At 43.7% G+C, this 27031-nt stretch overlaps 1 protein-coding gene across 2 annotated transcripts in view; it reads left to right on the plus strand.

Annotated features, from left to right (window-relative positions):
- Positions 1–26667, plus strand: part of ERC1 (ELKS/RAB6-interacting/CAST family member 1) — a 490045-nt gene extending 463378 nt beyond the window's left edge. Inside the window, exon 18 of one of the 2 annotated variants that reach the window (XM_059726507.1) lies at positions 3959–8615. In XM_059726507.1, coding sequence (XP_059582490.1) covers positions 3959–4111 — 153 coding nt within the window. In that variant the 3' untranslated portion in view covers positions 4112–8615. Of the gene's footprint in view, positions 1–3958; positions 8616–26328 lie in introns of those variants that run through there. The other variant, XM_059726508.1, reaches the window with a different exon arrangement.
- Positions 26668–27031: the final 364 nt, after the last annotated feature.

A 27031-nucleotide genomic window follows, 5' to 3' on the forward strand; every position in this document is an offset into this window, starting at 1 on the left:
ATGAAAACAGAAGCTAGGCAGGTATTTCAGGCAGTAAACTGGGAGTACCTCTTCAAACTTGAAACTCTCAGATAAGGTCAGCCAGAAACAATTGAAATGTTTGGATACCACTGCAAGGAGCTCGGGCAATAAATGGAACAATCAGAACGCCTGGAATGGGGCATGAAACCAGATGTTTTATGAGTGACAGGGACATGGTGGAATGGTAGTCATGACTAGAATACTATTACTGAAGAATATAAACTATCTAGGAAAGAGAGAATAAAGGTGGTGAGACAGCAGTGTACATCAGTGAAGCAGTAGAGCATAAAGAAATAAAAAGCAATGGCACAGACAGAATAGAATCCACTGAGGCAAAAATCAGGCTGAGAAGGAACAGTGAAATGGGCTCCATAGGGATTTTTCTGGGGATTTGCTATATGCCTCTAGGCTCAGACTTGAGAGAGACAGAGACAGAGAAATCCCCGTAAGAATGTGGGAGATAGTATCAACTATAGAAATTGTATGATTGTGGAAACCTTTAAATTCCCAGATATAGATTGGATAACAAACACTACCAATAGTAGTAGGACAGTGACACAATTGGATGAGTTAGCTGATAATTTCCTATCAAAAGCTGAACTAATGAGAAGCGATGGTATTTTACGTTTGGTTTTAGTAAGTAGTAAGGGTCTTATAGAAGCACTGTTTTTTAAAAATGATCTTGATCTGATAATCATGAGCTGATTTAGTTTACGGTAGACAAGACTAGGTCTCAGCTAGATTTTTAGACTTCAGAAGGGGGAACTAAAAACTGAGACTAGACCCAGGAACTCAAAAGTTTTAATGCAGACGAGGTTTCAAATCAAAAGTTCAAATACCATCTGGAGTTTGCGTCCCAAGCAAGAGACCAAGCACTTTGTAAAGAAGGGCTACAGATCTGTTCCAGTGACCAGTCACTTTAAACAAGCTACTGAGAGCAAACAGAGAATTTGCAAAGAAAGGGGTTTGTTCAGCAGGGAGAGCTATCTTTCAGAAGTTATATATAAAGAAAGAAAGACTGGTACTTGAGCTACTAGTAGATTTTGCAAAGAGAAAATGAAGAGCAAAACTTCAGATTCCTCAGACTAGTAACTGTTCTATTATTCCAGTGGCAGAACTTCAGCTTGTCTTCCCTGACTTATACCTGTGGCATATTAAAGGAACGTTTAATTTAATTTTGTTTTCTTGAGGTGCCTTATGGCTATGGTATATGTGAGGGACTGTAGTAAATGGTTTGTAGGACTCCTTGGATACATAGTTACCTCTAAATGTAATAGACTGCATTCAGTGGTCCGGGTCTGTGCTTAAGTCATATAAATAATAAGAGGAGGAGGAGGAAAGAAGTATGGGCTACTGTACACTGAAGATGGGGCAGAGCATAAGGATAATATACTTCAGTAGGAATCAACCCTTTTGGCAGGTATGTCATACCCTTCCTGAGTGCCACTCTGATCTCCTATTTCTGCCCAATCTGCTGCTCTGCTTTCTGTTCTTTACTTTGCACTTGCTGCCCAATCTCTTTCCTGCTCTGCCTTCTGCTCCGTTATCTGTTGTAGGTCCTGCCTGCTCTCCCCAACAATTTGTTGTGTGCCACACACTGAGGATGCATATGTGACTTAGGTTGGCCACCACTGATCTAGATATAGCTCAAGTGCTGAAGGAATACTTTGTTTCTGTCTTCAGTAAGGGCAAATATGTATATAAAGATTGTGGCAAAGTACCAAATGGGAATTAGGATATAGGAATAGAAATTAACACATCTGAGATGGAAGGAAAACTAGGTTTGCTTATTATGGAAAAATGGTGTGATTGAGATAATCTTTCAGTGTTCTGGGCTAGAACTGGCACAATAAATGAATGAATCTATCAATTTGGGAGTAGTACCCAATGACTGACAAAGAGTAAATATAACACTTGTATTCCAAAAAATAAAAAGGCAGGGGAGTGGGGAGGGGAGGCATTGTGGGGGGTAGAAAAGAGACCCAAGCAACTGGAAGCCAGTTAGCTTGACCTCAGTGTTATACTATATCTTAGAACAGATGCCAAAGCAAGAAAAAACAGGGAGGAAAACAGAAAATTATAAAATACAACATGGTTTTAGCTAAAGAAGCTCATGTCAAGCAAATCTAATACCCTTGTGTATGACAAGGTAACTGACTTCTTAGATTAAAGCTGTGCAGTGGACCAAAGTACCTCAGCCTAAGCATGTGGGAAGCATGTTGGGCAAACTTTACAGTTGGGATAGATGTTAGACAAGCTTTCAAGCACAAAGTGGCCTTGTGCCAGACCTAAGGTAATGCACACTGTACCCAAAAGTTTGTTTAGCATCTCTCCAAATTAGGAAGTTGGTCCAGTAAAAGATATCTGCAAAAAAAAAAGCCTTACTTGTTGCACATTCCGTGGACATGTGATTCTCAACCAGGGCGTTGCAAGATCCTTTGAAGGGTGCTATGGGGTGCCTCACAACTTTAGCACTGTTAGGCAAGCACCTATGCATGATTCACAAGATAAACCCAGAGATTTCAAATAAGAATCCATCATTTCAAAAACATTCTGACCTGCTCTGGTCCACCTGAGTTATTTTTGCAAACAGACAATTCTTCTTATTCTTCTGTGGTCAAAGAAAACAAGTGATATCTAAGATCTGGCATTTTTGAGGGTGCCTTGAATTTAAAAAGGTTGAGAATTACAACTGTGGGCCATCACAGTTACAGCACCACGCCAACCCTAGATTTAAGGATAGTGTTCAGTACTATGCTTCATGGAAACTTATTAGCTAAGACAGGGTTGAGTAGTAAATTGTAGGCAGGATAAAGAAACTAACTGAAAGGGAGACTACCAGAGATTATGTGAAAAGGGGAGTTAGTTGGAAAGAGATCACTTATGATGTTCTTGGGAATTGGTCTTGGGACCCATCCTGTTTAATATTTTTATTAGCAACCTTAGTGCAATAACTAGATCTGGGCTCATTGAAGATGAAGACAGCACAAAATTGAGAGGTATGGACAGTACAGAGGAAGACTGCTTTGAACATAAAAATTAGGTAGCTTGAAGTGGAATAATAGCAAGGTACAAACTTTAATGGTACAAAATATAAAATCATGCACTTTGAAACTAATACCAGTAATTTTTGCTATAACATAGGGAGGCTTATAGATTGGGTGCAACAGAAGAAAAAAGGTAGATTCATTGGCAGATCGTAGGAGGCTGTTAAGCCTCCAGTATAGTGCAAAAAAGGGTGAAGTTACACATTACGTTTAGACCATACTAAGGGCACTTAAAATGTGAGCACTTGCACATTAAAGCTTATTAACTTGTGTTAAGTGGCTTCTGAGCATCTCAAAGTTATGCCACTTCAGGCAAGGGTAAACTCTGGGCCATGTGGACTTCCATCTGTCCACAGATATAAAACAAGAAATTTGCAGTCCTCCAGCATCCCAGGATGCACCTCTCCCATTTCCCTACCATCAAGAGTAGGGCTAGAGCCCAGGTGTCCTGGTTTCAAGCCATGTCCCTGCTTACTTGCCCGTTAGTGGCAAGTCAGAACTGCGCAGGCAAGAAACAGTATTAACCCTTAGCATGTAACTGCTCACAGCACTTCTAACTTTAACACAGCTTAATATACAAAAGACTTGGTATGGTCTAAGTATAACATGTAACTTCACCCGAAGGCTAATGAAATTTTAGGGTGTACCGTGTGTGGTATTTTAACCGTTGTGTAATGCATTATTAAGCCCCATGTAAATATTGGGCACAATCCTGGTTAGCTATATTCAGAAAAAAATATTTTAAACTTGAACTGGTGGGGCACATCCAGACAAGCACAGACGTCTGGTATGTGGCACCTCAAACACATTTGCAATGCCACATACGGCAAAGTCTGGTGTTCTTTGCACTGCAAGGATGCGTTGCCTGAGCCCATTTTTTTTTCCTGCAGGTTTATTTGATCCTTGGATATCCAGGGGTCCAAAAAAAATGGAAAAAGAAACCAGAGCAGCGCACGCTCGGGCAGCATGTGCTGCTGAAAAGTGGAGCTGGGTCACCCATCAGCACCATACTAGACTCCTGGTGGCTCCAGGTGAACTTTTAGCATCAGGCCCCCCTTTGCCAGAGAAAATGATAATTATAATCAGACAACAGGAAAAAATTACCATTTTTGGGCCCCATTTCTGCCTCAGCCCCAGGCAGCTGCCTGGTTCACCCATGCCTTTGTCTGGCCCTCCCACCTGGAGCTGTGCTGCAGCTGCCAGCCAGGCTCCATCTGGCAGGATTGCCGCTGCTGCAACCTCGAGAGGCCCTCCAAGACCCCAGGTAAGGCTGTTAGGGCCAGCCCAGTACTGGCCCCAACTTCCCCTACTGCCCCTGGGGTAACTTGCCATGTGCCAAAGCGCATGTGACCTGGGCATTCCCCGGGGACAACTAGCAGAAGCACATGGTGCACCACCACTACTTGTCCCTGGGCAGCCAAATGTCCCCACATGTCTGGATGCGCCCATGTAGTGAGGAGCTATAAGGATGATTAGACAAATGAAGGATGTATCTAGTGAGAGGAGATTAAAATAGTTTTGTTTAGCAAAATAAAGGTTGAGGAGCTATGATTACTCTTTATAAATATTTTCAGAGGTGGAATATTAGAAGGAGAAGATCTGTTTCATTCAAAGGACAATACTGGTCTGAGACAAATGTGTACAAACTGGTCACAAATAAATTTTGACTGGAAATTAGAAAAAGTTTTTGAACCATTAGAGAAGTGGGGTTGTGGAAGGTTGAGTGAACAAAATGCTGCGGCCAAGAAACCTGAATTGCTTCAAGGTGGAGCAATAAGTTTCTGGAAGGGAGGGTTAGGTAGCATAGGGATGTTTCTGTACTAATAATCATTGCATGTAATATGAAGCTTTAGTATCTGGAATCCTTAGGAAAGGCTTGAAAGGTAACTTGATTATGATGCAAGTTGCTTGCATAAGTAGGCAGTGTCTGGCAATCCAGTTCTTCATGGCTCCTACCAACCACCATGAGTGGATCTAGGATTTTGAAAAGCGGGGCTGGTGCATCATCCCACAACACAACACACATTTTTCTCCAACTGAAAAGAAACTAGAAGTTTTTACTAATACACTAGGGGCTTGAGGCTATATTATTCAGTTTAGCAAAAACAAATATAACAGCTGAAGGGCAGGGGGGAACTGACCGCCAGCTCTAGGAACCTGGTGCTGTAGCAGGTATAGCTGTTACCACCAGCCAGGCCATGGACAGAGCTGCTCCTTCTTCCCAGCACAAGTACTCCAGCCATTCCACCATGGCCCCAAAGTGCTCCTCACTTTATACATTGCCCCTGCCACCTCAAATGCCCTCTGCTTCCACTCTGTACCTGGTTTTCCCACATTCAGCCCCACCCATTTGTGCCCCAAACCTACTAGACCCCACAATCCCCCTCATGCCTCAGTAAGTCCTGCTTGGCCCTATACAGCCCCCATGAACCCGCTGCACTCTGCACAGACTAGTCCCCATCACACCTCAGCCCCACTGACCCTTCACCATCCCCCTCAAACTCCAGTGAGCCCTCACCTGCCCCTTTGAGCATTCAAACCTCATTGCAGCCCCTCACAACCCCAGGGCCCCATCACCCCCCCAATCCCTCTTGCTCCCTGCCCCTCACACTCCATTTCACCCCCACAGACCCCCACTAGCCCAAACTGCTGCTACCCCTCACACTTCCCCACCCCCATAACAGCCTAACCTATACCTCTCTACCCAACAGATCCCCCTCTCCCTTGGTGCCCATGATCCTCCCTCCAACCCCTCATGGCCCCTAAGAGCTTGTTTCCCTAAAATCCACCCCAAACAATTATCTCTTATCCCTCACAGCCCTCAGGTAGGGGCAGGGCTGTAACAATAGCAGCCACAGGCACCAACTTAGGAGCCAGAATTGTCCCTGACCCCTGTAGAGTCACATCACAACAGGAAGAGCAGCCGGGCAGCCTTGCTCTTGCAGCAGTAGCCAGGGCACAGACACCATTCCGCTGCTGCTGTTTTAAGAGCAAGAGCTGCCACAGTCAAAGCACACATTGGCAATAGCAATGGTGGCAGTAGCAGCTGCCATCAATGACTGGGTAAGACTCCTGTGCCCCCTGCCCAGAACCCAGTCCCAACCTCTTGCTACTGCACCCCACCCCCTCCCCTGGGTTTGCTCAGGGTACAAATCCTTCTTGTTTTATCACTAGGGGAAACCATCCCCTCTCATCCACTCATGCCCAACTTTATGCTACTCTGGTTGCATTCTTGGTTTGGCCTCCCATATCCTCAATCATCTACTGCAGTGAACTCAGAAAAGGATCACTACAGTGACTTCTCTCTTTGTTTCACCCTTACAACATCCTCCTGCCTCTGACTGCTGCACCACTACACAGCTTAGCCTGCTTTTAGCCTTACCCTCCCTTCCCTGTCTCTGATTTCTTTTGAGTGTGAGTCCCCTAGGAACAAAGGCACCCAGTACAGGTTGGGGATGGGCCACACCACCTCTTCCCAGGCACTGGATTGGGCCACTGAGCAGTTCCAGTCTGTGGACAAACTGGGCACAGTCCATCCAGTCCACTAGCCAAAAAGATTGAGCGCCACTGTTTTAGATACATGTTTAATATTTGTTTGCCTTTAATCACAAGGGACTGGACTCAGGGATCTGGGCTCTTATTTACCATTGGAGAGCCAGGTGTGACTAGAATGAGCTCTTTTCTTTATCTCCCTTCGTCTTAGTGTTTCCCAAATAATTTGACTTAAGTCAGGGATAGACAACTCTCAGCATGTATGCTAGAGTGTGGCACACAAAGGTAGGTTGCTTGGCGCACATGCCTTGGGGTGGATGGTGGGGACAAGTGGCCGGGGTTGTGCTGCCACAACAAGGATTGGGCTCCTCAGACCTCCCCACCACCTGCCCCTGGCAAGCTAACATCTTACAAATTGAGGTTGCAGGTGTTTTTGGCACCCTGCCCAACCCTGACTTAAGTATTACTCTAGAGAGGGACTGAATTCCCTGCATTGAGACAACTTTGGGGCTGTGACCTCTGGAGTCACATGTTTTCATGTGCCCTGCAAAGAGTGGCAGGACATCATCCCTAAGATAAAATGCCCAGCAGCACGTCCAATGTGCAGTTAAAGGAGAGCTTTGTCCCCAGAGCATCAGATGTCCCAAAATGCGAGGAGAGATTGATTGGATTGCATAAATGGCCAATGCCACACTTTGCAGCCTGGAAAACAGCAGCAGATCATGGGTACAGGAAATTACTTGGACACTATCATTCAAAAAGATGATTTTTTTCTGGAAGGTATAATTGGTCTAAAGACAATACAATAGCAACAAAGTCTCAAGCTGAAGCAAGAGATATTTAGGTTGGAAATTAGAAAGATCTTTCTGACTCTGAGGGTGGTCAAGCATTGGAACAGACTATCTAGCAAAACTGTAGATACTCCATCCTTGGAAATCTTCAAGAGTAGGTAAGACAGACACTTGGCTAGGATAGTTTAGTCGGGAATGATCCTCCCTTGAGCAGGGGGTTGGATTAGATGACCTTGTCAGGACCCTTCCAGCCCTACTTTTATATGATCTATGAATGGGCCCTAGGTACCTAATGGGAAAAACATCCATTTTAAATGCATTTAGTTAGATTCTGCCCAAAGACACATTCACCCTAAGGAGAGTGCCCCTATACAACATCATGAGCCACTGTTTGCTCCTGACAAATTCTTCCCTGAAAGAATCTCTCTTCCTTCCCTTTTGTCTATCTACAGAGCAGATTCCCCCACCACCACTCCACCCCCTCTCTTCCCCACCATTGAGTTTCTTGCTAGGCCTACTCCTGCTGCTTTCTATTGATTTCTTGTCTCTTCAAGTGACCCCTGAGATCCTGATTCATTCTTTCCATAACAGTGACTTACATTTGTGGCAGGAGATGTGCCTGGAAGTTATGTGCCCTTTGTTAATTGGATTTCAATCACTCGGTTCTCAATCAAACAAATAAAACACACATGGGGTGGAAAAAGATACATTAGTATTCGGGGTCTCAGGAGCTTTGCAAGGAAGAGTTCAGCAGTCTTTTGGTTCTTAGTCTATTTTATGTTCACTTCAGTGTCTTTGGCTGAGAAGAAAATTCACGATTTCAGTCAAGCCAAAGCATGCCTGGCTCTCATACTGGAGTCCAGATCAGCTGAATGAAGCCACATGCATGTGATTTTAACTAGCTGTTGTATAATGGGGATATCTATCAGTTTGCAAGCAACATAAATGCTATTTTTGAGTGGTCCATCCTTTCAAAACCTTAGGATAAATGAAGCCGAGAGTAACAGACCCAATCAGTGGGAGAGCACATCTGCTAACAGAATGGAGCCATTAACTGCCAGAGTGCACACTGACTCTCTCTACTTGGTATGTTGTGCTGCTGTTTCCCTGCTGTCTGACTCATGTTTTGGATGGCTTGTAACAATAACATCGTTCATGCTACAAAGCAAAGATGCCAAATCCCTTTTGTGTGTTATCAGGTTACATTTTATGTATTGTGCAGTAAAACAATACAAGGGAGCTGAATAAAACTGTCTCTGTTGACTGCCATTATTGTGACACAAAGCAGATGAGGCTGAAGTAAAAAGGAGAGAGATACTTTGGAGCAGCCAACCTAATGATCAAACGCTCACGAGTTTAAACATTTTCCTTTCTCTTCCTTATATTTCAAAGGTAGGTTACTGGCAAGGTCCCTCTTTCCACACACTGGTCACATACATTTCAATACTTATATCACCTATTTTTGTGATAGAAATTTTTATTGCCTTTCACTTTTGCTGTGCTATATAAAATAGATACCTACTACCTATATCTTTTCTGTCCTGTTATGCAATGAAGCCTCTCCATAATGTAGAACAAATTACAGCAGGGAGGACTGACATGTTTCCTTCCTATACAAAGGGTTGGCAGCTGAACAGGAACATAGAGAAAGGATTGTATGAAGTCCCAGCATTAGCCAGAATCATGTTTAAACATGAATCACAGGGATGCTACTACTGCTTCAATACATTTTCTTAGTCAGTGTTATCCAGGTCTCTCCATTTTATAAGCAATCTTTTTCTAGATAGAAATCTATTCTAGCATAGACTGATATGCAAAATGGCATTTTTAGGTTACACCAGCCAAAGAAAGTGCGTTGAAGCCAGCATTAAAACCCCTGACTGGGAAAAAAGGAGTATTTACTTTAAAAAGTTAGTTTTGGCTAACATCTGCTGTTTCAGATGGAGTTAAAGATTTTGCATAGGTAGGTTCTAATTTAATGATATTTTTTCCAACACCCCAATAAATTGTCATTGATGGCTGTACAGGTTTGAAGCTCTGGATACAGCAACTAGCTTTTACCAGAGCTTAAGAACTACAAATATTGAATTTCACTAACTAGAAAAAATATATAAGGCCAGATCCTGAAGCTAGCTTGCATGAAACAGGGCACATTGACACGTGCAAATGCTCTGGAGTGGGTTTACTGTAGAGTAAATCCACTCCAGGCAAGTATCTACATGTTCAGGGAAACAGGAGCCGATATGCTGCTCATGGCAGCAGTCTCCTCCCACTCCGCCAGCCCTGCACTGTCCCCCTGCAGCAGCCAGGGGGAGCTCTAGGCTCCCCCTGGGTACTAGCCCAGGGACTGGCAAGAAGCAAGGGGCCAAGGTACACCTGTCTCCTATTGGGGACTGAAAGATTGCTTCCTGCCCCCAGGAGCTGCCTGCTGCTGTGGTGGGCTCCACCACTGGAGCCTGGGTGGGGGCAATGTCCCCTTGCTCCAGCAGCAGGGAGCTCCCAGCCCCCACTCCATGATTGCAGAGCAGGGGATGGGAGATAATTGTTCCCAGCTCTGTGATCGTGGAGTGGCAGCTGGGAGCTTCTCCCTGCTGCAGGGACACGGGGACATTGTCCCTGTCCAGGCTCCAGTAACAGAGCGTGCCACAGCAGGCAGCACCCAGAGGCAGAGAGCAATCTCCTACCTCCTGCTGCACAGGAGCACATTTGCTCCCAGTCAGTTGTCTACATGTGCTGTACTGCGCAGTAATTACTCCTGAGTGAGCTTGCTACTTGTACTTACAGGTAGCAAATGTACTCGTGATTAGAGCAAATTACTGTGCAGTAAGCATCTGCATGTCTAGACAGTGATGCTTACTGCACAGTAATTTGCTCTAATCTCTCAAGTAGAGCATCTCATGTAGACATGCCCACAGTCCCTTATTGCAATGGGAGTTCTTTTGCTAGTGTAGTGCTGAGAGAATGGCGCCTAAAGATGGGAAATCAAAAGATGGTTGATTTCTTTATATATTCAGAGAAAGGAAGAGTTCACACTCTTAACTCAAAATCCCTCCAAAAGGCTCTCCTAGTTTCAACAAACCTTTCATTTGCTATCACAGTGCATCATTTTGAAAAAGCACGAGTCATGGAATTCACATGAACCCACTTCAGTTCCAATCTCAACTTTGTTCCGATCTCAGTTCTTATCTCAACTACAAGACGTCACCTTGGAGTCCAACGTATTGAAATGGATCTATGACTCTGTGTATGCCTGTGTCTTTGTAGCCATGCAAATGTGATTATGTACTAAAAGCTTAACTGGAGGTAGCATTTTAAGTTAACAGAATCACACACTTGAAAGTTAGGGAATGGCAAAATCCAGGTTATTTGTGCAACCTAAATTTGACTTTGTGGTGTGTATGTATTGTTATATATTCTTTCCTTTTACACATTTACATACTATTTCTCCAAAGTATCTACTCTTCATTTAGTGCCCAAGATGTATTTTATACTTGTGAAAGTTAGTCGCTACAAACACAAATATTAGTTTCTTCTAGGACTGTCAGTTAATCACCATGAATGTGTGTGATGAATGCGTTAATTGGTTTTTGTGTTAATTTTTTTAATGTGTTAATCATGCATGTGGTTTTGGAGCCCATACCCGGACTCCACTCTGCCGCAGCCACCTCTGGGTTGCCCAGTGGGCCAGCAGTACCTGTGCAGAGGACAACAGGGCAGCCCAGGGGCGAGCCCTGGGTGACTGCAGCAGGAAAGGGTGGGGGCATGCACAGACATGGACTCACATGAGCAGCTGCAGCATGCACATGGCCAGGCACGTGGCCAGGAACACAGCCTGGTGGCATGTAGAGCAGTGCCCAGCAGGTAAATCTGTGGAGGGAAATGGGGCGGCAGATCAAGGCCCCCGTGGTGAGGGAGGGAGTGGGGCAGGGGCTAGGGTGAATGGGACCCCGGGACCAGTGCGGATCATGGGATGGAGCCACGGGAAGCTCATCCAGGGGTACAGGGGGAACAGCTCCCCACCACTGCATGCACTCCCAGAGGAGTACACCCTGGATTTGTACACCCTGGATTTGTACATGGGGCAGAGGTGGGCTTCCCGCTGGGGGCCGGGGCTCTGGCTATGCACTGACCATGTGTCCTCTGCCCTCCCAGCGGCAGGAGGCACAACTTGGCATTGCATGGCTCCCGGGGCAAAGGCAGCAGGGCTCAGAATCCCAGCCTGCAGTGGGGAGCCTGCCCTCACCCCATGCACAGATCCAGGGGATGCACGTCCCTCATGCCTCCCTTGGGGGTGCACACAGTTGTGGGGAGCCGTGCCCCCCACCCTGCACCTCTGGATGAGCCTTCCATGGCTCTGTGCCATGATCCACCCGGGGCCCCATTCACCCAGCCCCTACCCCACTCCTCCCTCACCATGGGGGTCTCAATCTGCACCCCCTTCCCTCTCTCCTTGGCCTTCCCCCTCCACAGACTTTCCTGCTGGATGCTCTGTGTCTGTGTGTGTCTGCCCCTCACTCCCAAGCCACAGCCCCCCAGTCCTGCTGCTGCTTCTCACTCCTGACCCACAGTACCCTGCCAGGGCATGCGGAAACTCCCCCTCTCCCTGGGCTCCAAACCCACCCCCACCCCCAAAACACACAGCCCCCCACACCTTCACAAATTCCCACACACACCCCCCACACACACCCCAACCATGCAAAGTACCTACATAATTTTGCATAATTTTGAGTTTTTAGTTGTACAATTAAAATAGCGATTAATTGCTACTAATCTTTTTTATCACACAACTAATCATAATCAAATTTTTTAATTGTTTGACAGCCTCGGTTTCTTCCCATCAAGTTATACAACCATCCTACCCTTCCCTCATACATGCTTTTTACAAAGCTGCTGATAGTCTATTCCAGACGTCTAATCTATGTTCATGATACAAATTCAATGGCCAAGATCCACACAAAGCCAAATCAGTAGGAATCTGAAACTTGGGTTTATGATTCTAAATGTCCAATTCTGCAAACTTTCTCATAATAGAGGTCTCATTGAAATCAATGGTATTGCTCCTGTTCTGGAAGGAATGCTGGAATATGGATGGATTTATAGGGCCAGCCTCTCTTTTCCCATATCTCTTTCAACAAGTGGAGGTGGGCTCCAACTAAATCCCTGATCTGAGCTCATATCTGAACACACAGCTAGAGCTTGTCTCTAAAATGAACCAGATCCTGAAACCAATGAAGGCTCAGACTTCAAAGTTCAGGACTGCTTGGAGCTGGGGTTTTGGTCTGGTCCACTATAAAATTAGGTTATCTAGATACAGCACTACATTTTGCTTCTAACCCTTTTATATTTTCAGGTTTTCTTTGCTTAAGTTAACCGTAAAACTCCTTTTGTTTTCTGGGGATGTGAAACTAGTAAGGAGGACTCTTGCACAATTGTTCTTTTAAGTGTTGAAATTAAATTCCCTTTGATTTCCTTTATTCCTGAGTCAGACTAAGCATGCAATTTGCTCACATACTTACCTTCCATAAAGGTACATGACCCTTCTATTGAGAACATCTAAGCAGAATGGCTAATGCAATAAACCAGCTGCTCCTAGACATGCCTCTCCTTCCACCTCCAATCTCTGCTGAGCACCAGCCTGCTCACTGATTACTGTGACTAGTGCTGCTGTGATCCCCTCATGTCCTGGCATTTCCCACTGCCATGAGTTTTATGAACTTTAAGTTCATCCAGTTGCTCCTAATGGCTGTGATAATTTAAATCTTCACCTTGCAAATAAGAATCTTGTTTCATCAAGCAGTTGAACATTAGCTTTGTTCTGGCACCACATGCAGGGTCCAGCAGAGACTGCCCAAATCCTGTCAGAGAGAGCCAAATACTTAAAAAGAAATCAAATTTGCATCTAAAACAAAGGGATTAATGCAGCTTTGTTCCTCCTTAGAGGCTAGAAAATTATTTCACTTTCTCAGCAAGGATCTTTTAAGTAGCAGATTAATCCTCCTATATATATTATGTACTGTAGTGCAAATATGCATACTGTCATGTAGACAGAATAAAGTATTCTGACAGGAGGGTGTATGAGTGTAAAGCACATCATAATTTAAGTTTTCCAGATGTCACATGTGGGTACTTAAAAATGTTGAGGAATTGTAATATACATGAGCATATGATTAAAGACAGAATGCATAGGAGCAGGGTTAGGGATGTTCATGTAGGCTTAACTTTGGTTTATGGTTTTTGAATGATTATCATGCAGCTTCAATATGCTGTTTACACCTTTTTTGCATAGATTACTCTTTTGTGGTGTTGGTTATTTTCATTCAATCATTAAAGCATAAGTAAAACAAACTAAACATTATTTAGGGTATTTGAACCACTGCCACTTATGTAAATAGGGGGTTCTTTGTGCTGGTGTCCTTTAAATTAGTGTTCCTTGGCTTCAGCTTTATTTACCCTATCCTAGCTGGGGAGATAATTGTGTAGAATTATTTTCACAGGGAGCCAGGGTCTGGGGAAGCCTGTGAAAATCTGTGGGGCTCTGGGAGTGTCCAAGCCAAGCCAAGACTGTGGTGCCAGCACTTTGCAGAATCAGGCCCTTCATGCATCTGAATGAAACATGAAAATAAAACAAAACTGTCAAGTCAGATTATTCTAGTTCAGGCAGATTATGCTTTGACCATCATTATGTATGGCCTCACACAATATTAAAACGTCTTTTAGACACTTTCAGTTGATACCAAACACACCAAGATTTTACCAGCCACAATAATGTCATCTGTATTTGTTTCCCTTAAGAAACATTGTTTTGTAGTCGACGGTTGTGAAAAGGGCCAATGTAAAATTCTGGCTGAAAAATGGTCTGTGATTTATGTTTTGCTGAAAACATCCGGAGCAGGTTTGTTTTATTAAAGTCAATGGTCACTAGATGATGGGAATAGATTACTTGTCCTGCTGGAGCAAAAAAAAGAAAAGAAAGAAAGAATATTCCTATTGCTGTTTTCTTTCTTGATCTGATATGGGACAAAAAATATCTAGTGTTATTGAATGGACTTTTCTGTTTCACATTCTGGATGGCTTTGACTTGGAGGAGGAATTTATTTTTTGGATTACCTCGCTTACAGGTAAATCCAATGAAATTTCTCTTAGCAAAATTTATATGTTCAAGCTCCCTGAACTTTGAGAAAATATATATGGACAGGATATTCTTTCTTCTCATTTCTAACCTGTACCACTTAGCAATTTGGTTATACAATGAAGTGAATATCAAAGACATTGATAGGATTGTACAGAAACATTGACTGTATGGGCCATAATGTTAACTCTAATCTATCTAACCTGAATTCTTATGTTCTCAGGGACTGTGGGGATTTAAATTGAAGTAGGATAAACTGGAAATCATGTTTGTGTCTAGTTATCTACCCAAAAGTCAGTCCCACCATATAGAATTGACTTGAAATCAATATTTATGATCTGTGACACTTTTGTGAAGATCATCTTTCCATGACTCAGAAAGAAGAGAAAAAGAGAGGATGGAAAGCTATTATAGCTTTCTATGATATTGCACCATTATAATTAATCTCATTAATAATGATTCTCTTTCCAAATTCAGTTGCTGGAATTATTACTACTTAATGCTATGGCCAAGATTTAAAAAAATAGTGTAATGCAGCTCTAATAAGCAGTTTGGACAGACTATTAGACTGGGACACAGGAGGCTTAAATTCTGTTTCCATCTCTGCCAACAGATCTTTTTTGTGATCTTAGGTAAGTCACTTTGCTTTTCTGTGTCTCAATGTTGTCTCTAAAATGGAAATAATACTGTCATCACTGTTAAACCACTTTAAGATGTACTAACACAAGGCAATGTAAAAAAGCATAAGGATGTATTTTTTAATGATTGTATAATGTTTTCATGTAATATTTTACTTGATGTTAGGCTCTTATATCTGTATTTAGGCACCTGCCTAAGAAGTGTTGAGCACCAGGCAGAATTAAATGGGTGCCATAAACATGGATTTAAAAGTCAAAATTTAGACATTTAAGTATTAGCCTAAAATGCCATTGAAAATTTCCTGGAGTGTGTGCATGAGAAATTAATATAATGTTGAGAGAATTTGATTTATTTTTCCCCAACAATACCTAAATTTTAGTCATTAACATACATAAGCAAAAAAAACAGCATCATTTAAATTATATAGGAGATTATCCTCCTGAACATTAACCTAATCAATTCACATTTCCAAACAAGTACAATAATGAATCTTATTGATAACTACAAAACAGTTTCCATAAATCTTACCTGCTGTTACCATTTTATTTAACTTCCAAAGATATAACCAGCTGGTATAATATTCCTTCATAACTGAAGGAACATTTTAACTCCATTTTAAATCAATAGAGCTAAGACAATTTATATCTGCTAAGTTCTGGCCCACAAACCTATTCTACCAGTGCATATCCTGACACAATTTTCTAAAATCATAGAATTCTAGGAAAGTAGGTCAGGGGGAGACTACAAACTATGAAAATACATGCAGTTAAAAACTTACTGCCTGAGTGAAAATGTATTTATTAGCTCCAATTCCTTCTGAAGGGTCTTCTTTTATTGGACTGGCAAATGTATCCCATTATTAATCCAAAATACAATAGTTCTTAAGTCTAGTTCAAGACATGAACATCACTCCCAAGTCACTCTGAAATATGAGCAGCAGTCCAGATTTCTTAGAAAAATGTAACCAGTAGTACTTGGAACATGTGAAGATACTCTAAAAGCCAGAGAACTACAGCCATCAGAACAAACTGATGGAATGAACTTAATTGTAATAACTTTTTAGAAACCCAGCATCTATTTCTTTCATCCACTATTTTTTATGGGGGAGGGCAAGTTGAGGACAAACCACTACCTGGCTTGTGAGGACAGTCACACACCTGCACACCCTAAAAATTCAATGTGCAGGTGTGGAAAAGGGAGTCTGGCCAAAGAGCCTGCTACATCCCCACCTTATTATAGAATGTAAGCATGGTGCCCATGGTGTGGTAGGCAACAGCATAACACAAAGTTAGTTTATGTGCCTAGAAGCAACCCAAATTAGGGATGTAGTTTCAAGGAGGGGATTTGCCTTTTGGGGTCCTTATTTCCTTGATCAGTGGAGAAAGAGCTGATTTCTGAGTACAAATGTCAGTATAAATCCTTATTTTCATGAAATAGAAAAGTAACTCAAGCATCCATACAGCGTCATAGGTTAAGACGGCATTTGTAATGCACAGTCAAAGGCTTGCTTTGTGTGAGGTAACAATATGGAAAAGTACCTCATTTGGAAATCAGTTGTGAATCACTGTAGCAAAGGTGAGGTCCTCTGAGGTAACTCTGACCTTGGCTTCTTCTCTTTGTATTTTCACACAACTCAGGAATGACAGGATTTGAAGACTGTGACAGCAAGTTCCCCCCACCCTCCTTTTTTGTTTTGTTTTGTTTAGCTTTTGCTTTGTTGCTAGGCTACCTTATTTGATACTGAAACATTTCTTATAGTCATCATTATGTGTACAGCTTTTAAGGCAATAGCTAGGCAGGTTCGGACATGATTAATAGCTTATGGTTCTGTAACTGCAAAATGCCTTAACAGTCTGCTGTCATGCACTTCGGCATAATTGATCATTTGGCTACAGTCTTGAATGTGTGTGAAAATTCAGTAACATATTAATCAGCAAAAACAAAACAAAAACCCAGACCTGGTTTTACTGCTACAATTCTGGATGTGTGTAAGCACTGCTGAGGCCCATAACAATGCTTCCACTATGAATTAATGTGTTTCTGTCAGGGAAAAAGCCAAAGTGGGGCTGAAGGGAAAAAGAGAGGTAATTAAAAACTAACAAAATAAGAAACCAAGGACCCAGATCCTTAGCTGGAGTATATGGGTGCAAATACAGTTCTACTGTCTCCAATAAAGCTATATCTATATCCAGCAGTTAAGGATCTTATCCAACAAATATAATGGTGTTGGGATGTACTCTAGAGTGTTAAATGCCACTGGTTGGGGAGGATTAAGTTAATAGCCATGAGCAATGCTCTCATTCCAAATTCATGGCAATTAAATAAAAACAATTGCATTACTACCTACACTCATGTATGTTTTTAGATGGAACTATATAACATAGTAATGTATTTCTGTAAAATGTGGTGTATACAAGTCAAATCCTTAAAGGTGTCGAGTGCAGTGCTATAAATATTTACAAGATTTGGGTTCTTCTTCAAACACTGACTCCTGAAGTCATTTGATATTATTACAGGTTGATTTTTTTTTTAACTTGTCATACCTGAAGAGAAAATACTGTAAATATGACCAGAATGAATATGAAGGGCTCCAAAACAAATACAGAGACCCCACGATTTTTTAAAAAATCATGATGGCTTTTTTGTGGAGGAAGCAGACTCATGATTTCTGAGTTCTGTGGATGTGTGCACATGTAATAGATCTTGTGAAGTCTCTTTTAAATGTGTGATAATTTTACCTAGACATTTAACTTGACACACCTTTGGTGGCCTCCAAGGGTGGTGGGTGTTCAGTGCTTTCTGGAAATCAAAAGGGGCTCAGAGGAATAAGTCACTTCCAAAGAACTTGACCCTACACTACATGGGAAACACATAACATTTACATTTATTCTGTAAAGTACTGAGTGACTTTTGCATATTGATCTGCTTCCTGTTATCAGAGTCAATTGAACTACTGGTAATTGTTTTATTTTTGTCATTTATTCATTTACAGGTTTTCCCTGTGTAGTTGCATATCATTCTCTATTACTGAACCCATTCAAAATCGGCAGTCAGTCCCTCCAGATCAATAAATATACTGCTTAGCTCTCCCAGGTCAAATGACTTCAGGAGTCAGAGTCTGAAGAAGAACCCAAATCTTGTAAATATTTGTAGCACTGCACTCAACACCTTTAAGAATTTGGCTTGAATGCAGCACATTTTACAGAAATACATACTATGTTATATAGCTCCATCTAAAAATAAACATGAGCGTATGTGGTAATGTGAATTCTGAGTAAGAAGCTGAAATGCACGAGGACCCATTGTGCATTTGGCACATCGGTATCCTGTATACAACCATTTGTCTGGTATGCAGGTATTTTTGCCGTACATTACATCAACCTATCCAAGTGTTCAATAAGAAAAATGAATCGGAAACCTCTTGCCACATGGATTTCATCTCCTACCATATTTTTTGGCTGTGATGGGTAATCAGTTTTAGTTGGGGGCGGGGCACTTGGTGACTTAATTTAATTCAAACTCATCAAAAGCTCTCTGACACACTCTTTCATGATCAAGACCCTCTGTCTTTCCCCTTACTTGTCTATATAATATTTGTTAGCTGTGTGGTTTCTATCACTGAGGACAGCTTCAGAGTAGTGACAGTGATGGGTGTCTTGATACACAAGTTTTATTGTTTTCAGAATTACTTGCAAGTGGTAAAGCCAAGAGTTGTGCAGACCATCGTAAGCCTTTGGTTAGTCTCTTCAGTTATTCCTGGGCCTTTGTGGGGCCCAGAAATGATTACAGGAAACTACCTATGGTCTTACTAGCACAGAATAACAGGGGATTATCACCTTACCTAGGGCTTCCTCTTTAAGGCAGCACTGTCCCATGCCCCTCTTGTATATAATTTTTTCTCAACACTCTTCCTAAACCTTTGTCCACATTGCTGCCCACTAGCCAGCTTTCTCCAGCTATTCATTTCTACTTGCTGAGATGTCTCCTGTTATACTATCTGCATTCATTTAATCTTATCCCATTAAATTTTGCCCATTTTCTGACCTCTCCAGGCCTTTTTAGATTTATTCCATGGCATTAACTGCACCCTCCTAGTTTTACGACATGAGCACTTTTTATTAGTTTAACATCTACCTCATCCCCTGGGTCTTAGATAATATTGTATATATTGATAATAAACCTGGTTTAGAATCATAGAACCACAGAAAGCTAGGTTTGGAAGGGGCCTTAAGAAGTTATCTAGTCCAACCCCCTGCTCAAAGCAGGACCATCCCCAATGAGATCTTCCCAGCCAAAGCTTTGTTAAGACGGGCCTTAAAAGCCTCCAAGAATGGAGATTCCACCACCTCTCGAGTTAACTTGTTTCAGTGCTTCACCACCCTTCTAGCGAGAGAGTTTTTCCTAATATCCACCCTTGCTGCAACTTGAGACCATTGCTTCTTGTTCTGTCATCTGCAGGAATCCAGGTTTTCTCTGTTTAAAAATTGCAAATTCTCTGATAAACCCCACCATCCCCACAAATTCTCTGATAAAACCCCCAAAACCCTTGATAGAAATGAAACATCACTACATATATAGGTATCAGTTGAACACAATGTTTTATTGATATATTTACAATTTTAAAGCAATTTGGAAGCCTACCAGTGTCTTAATCACTATAATAAAATAAGTTATAAATACCTATACATTTTGTCATTTGAGCTTGGATTTTTTTATCATGAAAAATCAGAGCTCCCCCTGCCCCCTTCACTCACCAGGATGCAAGTCCAGGCCCCTTACTCCCCACCCATATCCCTACAGCCCTGCTGGTACCCCCTGCACCCCACCCACAGCACCCTTCCCCCCCAAACCTGCCAGAGGGGACCCCCAGCTGCCAGGGCTATGGAGTCAGGGTCCCAGGTCCACAGCACCCAAGACCCAGCTGCCACCCATGGGAGGCAGCGGCTGCTGCAGTAGAGCAGAGCATGAAGCCTGGCAAGGAGCTTCACCACCCTGCCCGACTCTGCCCTGCCATGCCAGGTCCTGCCCACTGGGCTGTGGCAGCCCTATGGGAAGGCAGCAGGGTGGGGAGCCTGAACCCACAGTGGGTAGCGTGCCCCTGCCCCCGTTCCTACCCCCCACTCCGTGCAGAGCTCTGGGGGGCATGTGCCCTGCCTGTCCCCCCTGGCATTGTGCACAGGAGTGGGGACCCAGCCCCCTGTCCCCCAGGTGAGCCACCTGCAGCTCCATCCCACTCCCCACTGGGGCCCTGCAGCTGCGCATTCCAGACCCAGGCCCCGAGCCCCATGCACCATCCCAGCTGGGCAGCAGTAGCTGTCCCAGCCCCAACCCTGCCTAATCATTCCCTCCCCCCTTCCCTCCCTATGGGGGCTTCAATCCCCCCCTCCCCAACTTACCTGTGGGAGCTGCTCTCCAGGCTGCCTGGCGGCCATGTGCACGTACACATGGCACCTCCTGACTGACCACCCTTCTTCCACTCCCCCCAACCTCTTGCAGGCTGGAACTGTGCCAGCCTGCAAAGAGCTCTTTACAAAAGTGGAAAATCCATGTGTTTCTCTGTTAAAATGAGAATGTGTTTTTCTCAGTTAAAAGGGAAAAGCCACATTTTATTTACTTTTTTGCGTGGGAAATGGAAAACCTAGATCTCTGGTCATCTGCCACCACTGAGAATAGTCTAGCTCTTTGAAACAACCCTTAAGGTAGTTAAAGGCTGCTATCAAATCCCCCCTCAGTCTTCTCTTCTCCAAACTAAATAAACCCAGTTCCCTCAGGCTCTCCTCATAAGCACATGGCCCAGCCCCCAAACCATTTTTATTGCTCTCTGCTGGATTCTCTCCAATTTGTCCACATCCTTTCTATAGTGAGGGGCCCAAAACTGGACACAGTACTCTAGATGTGGTCTCACCAGTGTAATGAGAGTGCCATTAGCCTTCTGGCAAAAAGAGCACACTGCTGGCTCGTATTCAGCTTATTGTCCACTGTAACCCCCAGGTCCTTTTCTGCAGAACTGCTGTTAAGCCAGTCAGCCCCCAGCCTGTATTGGTGCATGGGATTTTTCTGTTCTAAGTGCAGGACTTTGCACTTGTCTTGTTGAACCTCATGAGATTTCTTTTGGTCCAGTCCTCCAATTTATCTCGGTCACTCTGAATCCCAGCCCTACCCTCGAGTGTATCTACTATACCCCACAGCTTGGTGACATCTGCAGACTTGCTGAGGGTACACTCCACTGCATCTTCCAGATCATTAATGAAGATATTAAACAAAACTGGCTCCAAGACCAACCCCTGGGGTACCCCACTTAATACTGGCTGCCGGCTAGACATTGAGCCATTGATTATTATACTTATTAGCGGGGATCCTGGTTTTCTCTGATAAAATCACAAATTCTCTGACAAAAAAATCACAAATTCTCTGATAAAAACCCCCAAAGCTGTTATTAAAATTAAAAGCCCCCTAAAGCCCCCCCATCCCTGATGGTACCCTCACTCACCCCCAATGCCTTCCGCAGCCCTTCTGATGCCCCTCACTTGCCCCCAAAGCCATCCAAGCCCTGCTGGTGCCCCTCACTGCTCCCACAACAGCCCTCTGCTCTACTCATGCATCTTGCCCCCACCCACAGCCCCTGCCCCCTGGCCGTGCTGGAGGGGGCCCCCAGCTGCCAGGGCTATAGGGCCAGGGACCCAAGGCTGCAGCTCCCTGCCCCCAACAGCAGGCAGCTGCAGCAGAAGCAGCATGGAGTTGGCTTCCCCATTGCTCTGTCTGTTTCGGTGGGGGCAGGGCCAGCTCCTGGCTCCCACCAGTCCTGCTGGTGCCCCCAGCCATGACCCGCACCCCACCAGCCCTGCCAGAGAGACCCCCAGCCCCCTGCAAGCTCCACTTACCTCAGGCTCCAGGAGCAAAAAGTAAAGCTGAGCTAAGCAGAGCTGTGGCTGACTAAGAGCCTCAGGCCCCGCCCTTCACCCTCTCCTTCCCCCTCCGGGCACAGCTGGGGGTTTCCCACCCTGTTTGCAAACAGCTCTTGCAGGCTGGAGCTCAACCACCCTGCAGAGCTGTTTGCAAAAGCAGGGAATCTGCGGGTTTCTCTGCTAACCCTCTGTTTTTCTGTGGGAAATGGAAATCCAGGATCCCTGCTTATTAGTTATTATACTTACAGTATAGTAATTCCCAGAGGCCTCAAGTAACTCAGAGACTCATTGTGCTGGAAGCTGTCTGAACATATTTTAGGGCTTGGCCCATGCTCCAAAAAGTTTGCATGCTAGAGGCAAGGACAAGAGTTAATAAATAAAAAGAAGGAATGGGGGAGGGAGGAAGAGGGTCAAAGTGATAGAACATATAGGTGCAAGTGCCAACTCTGTGCACAGCCTGCAGCAACCTGGAGGCTTGATCAATTATTCTTAAATGATATAAATAAATGGTAGGGCCCAGACTCTGGCCCCTACTAGGCTGCTTGGTATTGCTCAGGGCTTCAAACCAGCTTAACCAACTAGTTGGGAAATCCCTAGTGACAAGGAACCTCCACTTCATATAGAACCTGTGACTACACAAACAGTCTATGGCAGAGCTGGCAGAAGAATCAAAATCTCCTGACATTCATCTCTGTGCATAACCACTATAATTGCTTCCTGCTTAGGGTGCACCTCAAGTACAAGCTTCTTGAAGAACATCCTCAGACTGTTTTCAATTTGCCCAGCAGATACTTTTTAAGAACCCAGTTAACTACGTCACTCCAAACTGAGTGTGTCCTTCTGTGCTAGTCAGCTTTATAACCAACCCAAGTCCTGATGACCCTTCATCAATTTTGTATACTTATTTTATTGCAGTAGGTTAATGCAAAATTGGATCCATGACAAAATGCAGCAAAAGGTGTTTCTTCTTTTAAAAAAGCAAATTATAAGAGAGAGAACATTTCATTTTTTTTTTTCTGTACCTGCTTAAAAGGAGAGAGAGAAAAAAAGAAAACTAGAAGGAAACCAAATAAGGAAAATTAGAGTTGAGTGGTAAAGTCAGCATTTTCTGCCTAGATTTTATAATGTACAGTCTGTTGTTGTTGCTTTTGCTGTTAAAATAATTTGCAAAAGAGCACTCTATGTGCATGTCTTCTCTAAATACAGCTGTGCAGATTGATGAAGTTCCAGGTCCATTTAGCCTATTTCAATGCAGAGGGAGAATTGGGGCTTTTCCATCTCTTATAAATAATTGTTGGCTTCTCATGTGTGCTCACATTAAAGACTTCACTGAACTTTCATCTGCTCACTAGCATCCCACTTCCCCACTAACTAGAATCCCATCAGTCATATTGATGTAATCTTCAATATTACATAGGTAACACCCATGCAGTGACTCTGGAGATGGCAGGAACTTAACAGTTGTAGTATTACCTTCACCTTTGCTGCTGAAGTAAGGTGCACAGGAAGTCATTGAGACTAAAAATTCAGTAGAATTCAAAAAAATATTAGACATGTAAATAATTAAAAAGAATACTCAGTGCTGTCTTAATTAAGGATGACAGATATTTTTGGAGACACTATTTAACCCAGATATTACAGCCAATCTTTAAGTAGGCAAGATCAGGATGACAGTAGATTACCCCACCTCTGCCTGCTGCAGCATTCATAAACCTTCTTTGGAAGCATCAGTGTATAGACAGGATACTGGACCTGTTTGGTATCTTAGGACTTGTCCAATATGGTCAGTCCTATCACCCACAATTGTTCTTTGTATATGGAGGAGAAGGACGACTCTGGGTTGTCTTTTCTAGCATGTGGTGTGGGGGGCACTGTTCAAAGAGGAGCACAAGCATCTCTGCCTCCACACCTCTTTTACACCTATAGTTTTGACCCCTGGCAAGAAGCTATCTAAATAATTGTACCCCTTAGGGTGCTCAAGAACTCTGTGTGCTAGCATCTGAGATGAGCCTAACCCAACCTGCCAAGTGCTTCTTCCCAAGGATTTGGACGGAAGCATCAATTGAAGTAAAAAGGGGAGAAAACATTAGCTCATAGTGTATGGACAACCCTTTGCCCATGTCCATCCACCCCGCTGTCCATTGCTCTGCACTGGCCCTGTAGGGCTACCTGGAAAATTCCTAGTCTTGCTTGCTGTACTTTGGCTGTCATATGACCTGCAGTTTCCTGTTTGGGTTGACAGAGAAACAGTCGGTTTTAACCAGCTGAACATTGTCATTGGCATGGAGAGGGCTGTCTTATGATAAAACTCCAGAACTGGATGGCATGAGCTTGGTCTGTTCTGCTACTATATGCTGTGTGGGAAGTCAGTGCCCAGAAGCAACCTGTCTACAGTCAGGACCTCTCTAACTACTGGGCTTTCTTTTTCATCTTAGCTCTCTTCAGAAGACTTCTAAGGGCCCCATATTCTAGGAGTTTAGTTATTAACAATGGGTGTTTCCCTTTTGTTTAATGATTAAGGAGAGGAGGGGAGAGAGAGGGACAGGGGCTAATCCTTTGTCCTCGTGACAGTCCCTGAATCAGGGTGGTCAGAAATGCAGCCAAGTGGCCTGTGGAGCCCAAGTGTGCTTCCCGCAGCTGCCCGTACCCTGTAACTGCTGGATGGGAACAAAGCAGATGGGCCACAGGCCTTACAGCTGGTAAATGTAAACAAGCCATCTCTCAATGAAGACATGAGCATGAGCAAATATTATCAGCTGTGCCTTCATCTAGCCCTGACTGTAAAGTGTTATGCAAAATAGCCACAATTCTCTAGCTCCTGGCAGGTGTCCAACCTGAGCTTCAATAGGAACAACTCAACTCATAAAAACATCTCCAAGATCCTGGGAATCCTCCTAGAAGCAAAGTAGCACATCGCTCACAGGAGTAAAGTGAAAAGCTTCCACATCTGGAAACAGTGTTATAAGGATCCAGCTGCAGAGATCTCTTGAAGGTTGCTGAGACCCTTCATGGTCTGTCCCAGTGGAGGCCAGTTGCTATTTGAAAGTGGAAGAGGTAGAGGGGATACAGCTAACATGCATCCAGGTGAACTCTGAGCCAATTTACAATGGTAGGCAAAGTGTACAGTATATCTGAGACTCAAAATGGCAGGTCCTGCCTGCCCTGTGCAGCCATCTTTCTACCTCTCCATCTTTAGAGCGGCGCCCTCCAGACTCCAGGACAGACATTACCAGCTCTGGATGGTGTTTGGCAAGAAACCTTTTAGAGCTGACAGTAGGGGAGACCATATTTTATCAATTAGTGTTACATTTTGGTCTACTACATCTAGCAGTTAGAGCTAGAAAGGATTGCAATTATTTAATTCATTTACACACATGTTTCCCTAGGGACCAATGCAGGAATGTTCCCAACGCTATATTCCCCAGTGCTCTGTCCAGTCCTGCTGCAGTGATTCAAGGAAGGAAGTTTCCACTGTGTCTCTGGGGAGACGGCTTAAAAGATGTCAACATTAGGAAATGTTTCAGATATTTAGTCTATATTTCCTGTTGTGGGGCACCACAAATTCCCAAGCCGTGAGCATTAAGCCTCAGGGAAACTGGCTGGCTCCCATGTGAATAACAGCTGAGAATAGATGGCTTCCTAGGCATTTGCAGGGGCAGGTAAAGAACACAGGTGTTAGGTCATTCAAGGTTTTAACACCAAGGAGGCAGGTTAGATCAGGTATCTTGTCTGAAGCATGTCCTGCTTTGGCAGGGAGCTGGACTTATCTTTTTCATCTCCCTTTTTTGTAAGTCCCATCTAGGCTTACATTAATGCTTCTGGAAAAATCACAGTGTCTTTTTAACTTAACCTGTCCCCTGCTTGGGGTTGTAAGTAAAGAATGAAGCATTTGTCCCCAAAAAGAGCAGCAAAATGTTGAACAGAATCTTTGAATAGGCTGGAGTCTAACCTTGAGGTTGTCCTACCTGCTGGGAAGAGAAGAGATGAGGTGGGAAGGGGACAGTGGATGGGATAGACTCAATATTGATGGTAGGAGCTTGCCAAGAAATAAGAGATTCAGAGTCACAAAAATGCCACTCTGGGCCTTCCTCTTGCTACAGGGAAGAGGCAGCCATGTTGCTTTTACTCTCTGATAAGGTCTAGATCTCCCTTTTCCCAGCATCTTGGAATTTACAGGCCAGTAAATGATATACTTACAAATTTCTTCCTCCTAAACAAAAGGTCATGCATGCTGGATACTTTTTAGAGTTCTCTTTCTTTTACCACATGTTCTCATTCTATCATTTTTCTCTTGTTAAACACAGATTGCTCAGATGCATGGCCTCCTTATCTCCGCTTTGCAGTGGCTGAAGTCAGTCATCTGGGGAGCTGGCATGCATTCTCTTGGTGGAAGGGAAAGGTAGGTGTGGCGAGATCAAGAATGTTATGGTTTGGGAGAAGAAGAGGACAGAACTGGCAATCTTATACTGTTGGGTTCCTGTAAGTGTTAACTTACCTACTGCAAATAATCAGATGCAGCAGGCTCCCATGCCAGCTGATACACGAGCTGCTACAACACTGTCACCATAACTTGTCATCATTGTAGTCACATCCCAGACTGTAATCATGGGGTAAAGTCTAATCTAGGCTGTTTTGGCCAATGCTGTTTTTTAAACCAAATAGGACTTGGTCTGTGTGCTTCCATTTGAATTTCAGGGGGTGGCAAACTAAGACACGTTCTTCAGGGGATCTTACAGAAGTGGCAGCTGATGTTCAGTTTATCCTATGTGGCTCCAGTGACTACGTGGCCATCTTCCCTGGAGGCTGGGAAGTGTTTTTAAAGCACAAGAACTAGGATGGTATATCCAGGGGTGTTTTGGAGAAGCATTTTGGTGAGGGATAGAGAGCTTTGTAGGGCAATGGGGAGGAAAAGAGATGTCCTCTCTTCTCCTCTTTCAGAAAGAAAAACAGGGACATTTTACAGTAAAGGGCAGAGCAGAAAAAAATAGTGTGTATTCTTTCATCACC

The sequence above is a fragment of the Alligator mississippiensis genome, chromosome 4, assembly GCF_030867095.1.
Source record: "Alligator mississippiensis isolate rAllMis1 chromosome 4, rAllMis1, whole genome shotgun sequence".
Taxonomy (NCBI): Eukaryota; Metazoa; Chordata; order Crocodylia; family Alligatoridae; genus Alligator; species Alligator mississippiensis.